General features: G+C 41.9%; 1 protein-coding gene across 1 annotated transcript; it reads right to left on the bottom strand.

Moving 5' to 3' along the window:
- Positions 1-4,776: 4,776 nt before the first annotated feature.
- Positions 4,777-6,050, bottom strand: LOC121972409 (probable serine/threonine-protein kinase At1g01540). Its single transcript, XM_042524080.1, has 3 exons — positions 5,887-6,050; positions 5,267-5,784; positions 4,777-5,087 (listed from the first exon to the last, which is right to left on the bottom strand). The coding sequence occupies exons 1-3, from the start codon at positions 6,048-6,050 to the stop codon at positions 4,879-4,881; spliced, it is 891 nt and encodes a 296-aa protein (XP_042380014.1). The 3' UTR covers positions 4,777-4,878.
- Between the last annotated feature and the right edge of the window lie 1,393 nt (positions 6,051-7,443).

Genomic DNA, 7,443 nt, shown 5'->3' with positions numbered 1-7,443 from the left:
CAAAACAAAACTAAAATAAAGTCTGATAGCGAAAAGCTAAAATGAAACAACTCAAAAACCAGCAGCGGAGTAGCACTACGTGCAGTGGGGACTAGCGACTGGAACTCCCTCCTGACAGCATCAACCTGAAAATAACAACAATGGAGGCGGGGTGAGTCCAACACTCAGCAGGTACAGTTGATATGCAAAGTAAAGAAACAACACCTAGCACTAATCATGCGTACAGTCTCCTGATAAGAAAGATAAGAATGCATCTGAAATAAACAGGAGAATACTGTACTAACCAGGTCCTGAGTATAAGGTCAAACAGTCCGAGGGATAAGGAAATCCTGTATGCATGTCAAACATAGGTATCCAAACAATATGCAGCATATAAATGCAGCAAACACAAACACAAGCAATAAATGCATCATGCATATGATGCCAATGATGCGTCCTGGTCACCCCTGACGCCAATCGATCATCTCACACACAATAGTGAGGCCGAGTGGGTAGGGTTGTGACAACCGTGCACTCTGTCGTCACTACTCCTGATGAGTGACCGAGTGGACGGGATGCTATCGGAGTACACCTATCCTCCTACCCCAAATCATAGATGGGGGAGCGCAATGCTCTCAACTCCCGGTACTCAAAGACGAGGAGGAATCCCTGCCGGATAACACGTTGTGTCACACTACCCATGAGCGGACCAACGGTGCCTAACAGAGTCCCTGCTGCAACACACTCAGCCTGAATCGACCACTAACCCATGAGTGGTGGTGTGTGCAGATCCATGTAACTGGCGATGTGCTCAACAATAATGGAGCGGACTATCGCACAGCATGCAATCATGCAAATGGTGCATGGCACTAACCACAAGAATATCCTGACCTAATCCACATATATATAAAAATGCATCAAAGGTCAACGAATCCAAAACAATCCAAAGGTATACAGAAGGTATAAAACCTAGGTCCTGAACATGGTCAAGCATGACATATCACTACCCCTGTAAGCATGTATAAACAGGTAAAATATACCTGAGATGCAAAACCAATCAATCAATCAAGCATGTAAGATTTGGGTAGTGATTAACCGAAAACAGATAAGAAACACAATTAATACAACATGTTAATTTAATTACTAAGCATATCAAATGACATAAGTCAAAAGTACCCGCCTCCAATAGAAAAAGTCCAATCAGTCCAAATCCGACGCCGAGATACTCGTCTCGTGTCTAGGTCCTGTGATAAATCCTACAATTTAGCTAAGTATAAACAAATAGCTAAATAAATTCCTAATCACAAGACCATCATCCTGCATACAAGAATTAATCTACACATGATCATCTATCTAAAAATAATCGAATCAAAACAATGATCTATAGCATGTATCAAATGCTCCACACCTTACCTTACTTCTCAGCCGTTCTTGCTGCCAGTAAACCTGACCGAAGCGAGGTAAATGGTGTTGCCCTCTAAATCAAATACCCTACATCAATAATCCACACTTAACTAACTTAAAAATTTATCACTGCACAGATGCTCACCTTAAAGTATAGCAGTCAATCGGCAACTCATCATCGTAACTCAGAGATCAAGATCTCACTTCTCACCCTCCTCAACTGATACACAGTCCATACTGCGACTGCTGAACCAAGAAACAACCCACAGCAACCACTTCTCTTCAGGATTCCAGTATACTGTTCTGATCAAAGGAAATGGCAAAAGTGGAGACCCCGGATCAGATTTGGGATTCAACCATATTATTCCAATAACAACTTAAATTCAAGAAAATAAATTTACTCATCTTACCTCAATTCGCAACAAGGATGTTTTGTCGGAGGAAAGTAGCCGCTGGAAGGTGGCTGTCGGACCCAAGAACAACCCATAGCCAACCCTAATTCCTAAACCCACTGAACAGCACAACGTGGAAGCAACCTCCACTCGGAAAAGGAGAAGAAGAGTCGGCGCTAATGCTGAGGAGTCTAGAGCACGGCCAAGTGGAGGAGGTCGGCGCTGGGGTCGAAGACGGCGGTGTCGGCAGGCACAATGGTGGTGGCAGCCGGCGCTAGAGCAAAAAGGAAGGCCGGTGGCAACTCGTCGGACCAGAGGAAGGGAGGAGAAGTCGCTGGTCGGCCGGGCTGGCTAGGGCACAGAGGAAAGGTGGCGCCGTGAGGAGATCGGAGAGGCTAGGGCTCGGATAGCGGCTCTCGTCTGCCGGTGTCGGCTGTAGCGATCAGGAGACGCGAGAGGAAGGAGGCGTCGGCAGAGGAGAAGAAGAACTGCCGCAGGTAGTTAGAGCTTCGGCGTGAGAGAAGAAGAAAGGTGCGGGTGAGGTCACGGGGAGAAGAAAGAAATAAGAATAAGAAAAAGAAAATATAAAAAGAAAAGGAAATATAAATATTTCCTCACTTAAATGGAGTAACCCAAACAGGCTTTCCTGGGGCCCAATTTTATCCCTGTAAACTCGTCCATACAAGTTCCGAAAAATTCCCGAAAAATTTCCAAAAATTCTGGAAAATTCCCTTATTAATATTAGCCTATTTTCCGGTATTTTACACTTTATCCCGCCCCTTCCTCCGCGCGACCATCTCTCTCGCGATAACCTAAACCGAAACCTAAACATCCGACCATCCGACCATCTCTCTCAGCCTAAACCTAAACCTCCGACCATCTTTCTCAGCCTCATCTCCCTCTTCCCCTTCTTGAATCTCTTCCCCTTCTTGGATCGACGCCCTTCCTCTCCCGATTAGGATCAAAACCACCTGCTTCGATCCTAAGCAAAATCGTAGTTCCATTCTGCCTCCTCGTTCGATCCTCTCTTCCTCCTCCTCCTTCCTCTCTTCGCTCTTCCCGGTTAAGATAGGGGCCGACAAGATCCGAACAGCTAGAGGACGCCCACGACCACCATGGCACGGTTGGTCGGCAACATGAGGGAATCCGAAGGAAGAGAGAACAACACCGAGATCTCTGATCTTGTGTAAAGGGGTCTCCTTCTTCTGAAGCAAAGAGATCAAGTGCAGTACAAGAATAACGAAGTATGTCTGCCTGTTAAAACCCTAAAATTGCAGGCATAAAGGCTCTCCGTGCTTCATTTTCTCCTTCTCGGCCTCTTCGCTTGCCGGGTACACGGTCATCTTCAAAACCTCTCGTTTCCTCTTTTCATTCTTCTTAATCGTCTGATTGCTAAAGGTTGAGGATGGGGTTTGGGGTTAACCTCTCTATAAAGCGCCGAAGCCTTTTCTTTTCCCCCGACTTTCTCCTCTGTTCTTCCTCTGCTTCTCGCGACTTCGGACTTCATGCGACCGAGACCTGCGATTTCTTCTTCTCTCGGTGGCGCCGGCGAAGAGCGGACCTTGGAGCGTTGAGAGGAAGAGAGGTTAGTTACAGCCGAACCTTCTTTCTCCCCGATCCCTTCCTCCCTTCTCTAATCTCGGTGAACAACGGCGACGGATCTCGATCGGTGGATTTCGCCGGCTGTCGGGAGGGAACCAAGGGCATCGGCGTTGGATCAAGCCAGCATCGATTGTTTGGAGGAGGTAACAACCATTGTTCCTTCCCGATCTCTGTCCCTGTTCGTCGGCAAGAACAAGTCGTTGCCCTAACTTCGATCTTGGAGGTAAGGGTTTGGTTTTGGTTGTGAATTCGAACCTTGATCCTTTCTAGTGTTGATTCAGCTGGTTCTTTCTGGGAAGCAGAGACTGATATTTTGGTCCCGACCACCACAGCTCTGTTGGATCGATCTCTTCTTCGTATCAGTGATCGTCTCCGGTGATTGAAGGGTGCAGAGGTAATGAGGTCGATCTGTTGTTGTTGTTAACAGGTTGTTTTGATGACTTCTTGTTATTCTTTCTTCTTGATCTGGCTAGTGAAGATGCACTATGTAATGTTCTGTTTGTAGGGGATTGAGGTACGGTTTAGTTCTTGTTCCTTACCCTTGTGCGATCATTAGTTGTAGTAGATGTTACCTAATGAATCCTGTGTGTTTTGAGCTGGATCCACGGCAGAGTCAATAAGAATTTGTTTGTTCTGGTGTTGGAGGTTAAGGGTATGATGTGTTACTAGTTAACAAGGATAAGAGTTGTTATATTGGGTAATTGAATGTTGTAAATAAAGATTAACCTGAATCTGAAATGGTTTCAGTGACATTTAGGTTTCATGTTAGGTGATTATGGAAGATTGTAACCTTGAAGATCTAATGGGAATTTAGATATTGGATGGTTTAGGTTAGAATATAAATTTAATATGGTTATGTTAAAAGAAGGGAGCCGTACCTATGGTTAGCATTTCTTTTGTATGTTCATTTCCTCCAGGTTTTTGTAATTTAATTTCCACCCTCTAGGGGTTTTTTTTTTAATTCAGTTTTCGATGCCTAATTCCACCCTGCTTCTTTCTGACATACATTTACACATTGTTTCAGAGGATGCGATGTGCTTATTTTAGATACTGGATTGGGAAGTGCAGAGAATCAAGCAAGGGTCAAGGAGTTGCTTCATGTGGAGGAATCAAAACTAGAGGAGGATGAGGGTAAGTGTTTTTACTCATAATATTATTTTAGTTTCTGTTCAAATCAGTTGGCACTCGATTCTGTGCTTTAGGAAATACCACTCCAGCAGTGAGATGGGTTCGAGATGATAAATATGATTGCATCCGATTAAAGCATTGCAAGGTGAGCTATATTCACTGTGTATCCCCCCTTCAGAGTACATATGTATCTGTATAGTAATTAATTTCAATATAGGCACATCAAATTACCTTAATTGTTTCTGGACATAGACTTAATCCTTTGGATTACTTTATTTTAATTGGTAGAGTATTTGCCACTATAATTTATTGCATCCACAAGGTTTGCTTTGGATAGCCTGCTCAGGTAGAGTATTTGCCACTATAATTTATTTTAATTGGTAGAGTACTCGGGGGCTAAGTAGCCCATGGCAGCACTTGTTTTGAGAGAGGAGAAAATGGCATCGTCTGCTAATAGTTTGTGCAGGGCAGAACTGGAGAGTAGGGGGTTGAAATGGCGGTCAATGAGGACTTTTGTCGATGACATGTTTTGATGGAGCAAGGAGGGCTTGCTAGGTTTGTCGCTGTGGAGATATTCCATACCTATGTAAGAATCAAACAAATTAGGATTCCTCAAGGCAAAGTGCAAATGTAGTTAAATGACAAGATGAAATTCCATCTTAAATGATCAATGTTTGTTGCTGTTGTTGTTACAGTAGTATATTCATTATGATAGCTATCTGAGAAGGAAAATAAATAGTCATATAGGTCAAGTAGAATACCTTTAGCAATGCCTTTGATGATACAAACTCTTACAGACCAATCAAGGACCTTGTGAATCTCATCGCATTTGACATCTAGATATTCCGACAAACTCCCATTTGCAACAAAATCATAAATGAGGAAACACTCTCCTCTTGCTCTTGAATAACAGAAGCCCCTTAATCCAACTAGGTTCTCATGCCTTAGCAATGTCAATGCCTTCAAACCCATGAGAAACTCAGCTTCCTCTGACTTGCAACTAGTCTTGTTGATCCTCTTCACTGCAACCTCCGTTCCATCGCGTAGTATCCCCTTGTATGTTGCCGCAAAGCTGCTTTTCTTGCTAAGTAAATTCACCTCCGAAAAGTACTGAGTAGCACATTCTATCTCCTCCAAGTTAAACCTATAGATCTGAGGAGCCTCTTGAGATGACTCGATACTGCTCCTCTCATCGGTCATTGGATCCCAGCGGTTGGAGTACTCAAGGCTAATGAGTGGAGAAGCAGTTTGATATGAGCACTTAGCAGTTGGATCAGTGCTATTGAGGTCATTTGAACCCCTAAGCTAACCACTACTAAACTTTTATACATTAGTTTATCTTTTTCAATCTTATAAAAGTGCCATAGTCCTGTTAAGGCACATGTTGTCAGCTTTCATCCTATCCCTGAAGCCATAAACTGGAGTCTTGGTAGTCACATAGGCCTGGAGCAAAGCTTCGTATTGCTTCATTCTACCGACATAGCCCATCTCCTTCAGCCTTCGAAAAATCTTTAACAGCTTATTTTCTGCATAAACCTTTAACATAGTGTTGTAGTAGGTTTCTAAATTAAAACTGTCTATAATTTGTAAATTACTTGTAAAGCTATATCCTTTTATGTCGACTTATAATTTATTTTATTAAGATTTTTGAACTTACGCATCACCTTCAGATTTAAGTTAGTTACTTTATTTTCATTGTCTTTGAAGGACTACTGTTATTATATATTTTCCTGGTTTCTTGTCATGGTTATTCCTTATCCTCTATCCTTTATGTACTTTCTTTTGCTTTAGATGCTAGAATAAAAAGCAAACTAATGTAACCCAGTGTGCTAATGTAGTTGCTTCAGAAATAAAGCATGGTTAAAGATCCCCAATAGATGATGCAGTGCTCATTCCTTGCATAAACAAATCCAAACACCAAGCAAGGTATATACAAAAAATACAATGAAGGTCATCTGTAGACACGTTGGAAGGTTTCATACCAAAACATTGTAGTCGTCACCAAAACCTCCAAGGGTCCTTAAATGGGGGAACATAATTTTCCGTAGGAGGGAGGAGACGAAAAGATTCTACCGTTTTTTGAAGTACAGGGCCCAACTGCAGAAAAAACCCAACCGTTCAGAATGTTACGCATTTGAAAGAATTTTAGTTCTGAAACTGGAATCATATGATCCTGAAATTAGGGAGATAATAACAAGTTGTTTTTTTCCTTGTTAATAACTTCATTTTAATAATATTTCCCAAGTCATGCTTTGCTTTACAACCTAACCATCCACAAGCATTGTCAAGCCTTGACAACATATATATACATGGATTGGTAAGCTTTAGAAATGTTTGATGACAACTGTGCGGATAGTTTATTTTTGTTCCTTAATGAAACTTCTCTTCATGCAGTAATATGATGAGTGTTGCTGCATCATTCTATAAGGCAATTTTAGCAGTTACAACAGGGATATCTGTGCCCTTCAACAACTTGGCTATTATATACAGGCAACAGGTAGAGTACTATATCTGCCTTTTTCATTGCTAGTTTGAGAGTTACTGCATATTGCCTCATTTAATAGAAGAAAGTCATATAATTTGTCTATCATCTTCTTTGTTGTCTTTGCCCCTAGTTGGAAATTGATAGTTCTCTTGTATTACAATAGGGAAATTATGCAGAAGCGATAGCCTGTAAATTTGATTGGATTATAGTTTTATATTGATTGGATTATAGTTTTAAATTTGATAGAATGCTTGCCTTTATGCACAGAGACTATGCTTTGCATCGGAAGTGAATGGCATCGTTATCCTTCTTCATTTTTTATGCCTTCGTACATTAAGGAAGTTCAATGGATAAATGAAGGATTTAGGGGTCTTCTCCCATATCCTTTTAATTCAAGTTTGGGAGGCATGACAACTACCCCACCTTATTTCAATGACAAGAACAAGGGTTCTC

The sequence above is a fragment of the Zingiber officinale genome, chromosome 4A (assembly GCF_018446385.1).
Source record: "Zingiber officinale cultivar Zhangliang chromosome 4A, Zo_v1.1, whole genome shotgun sequence".
Lineage (NCBI taxonomy): Eukaryota > Viridiplantae > Streptophyta > Magnoliopsida > Zingiberales > Zingiberaceae > Zingiber > Zingiber officinale.
Note: the sequence above shows the minus strand (reverse complement) of the source record. Positions and strands in the feature narration are given on the sequence as shown.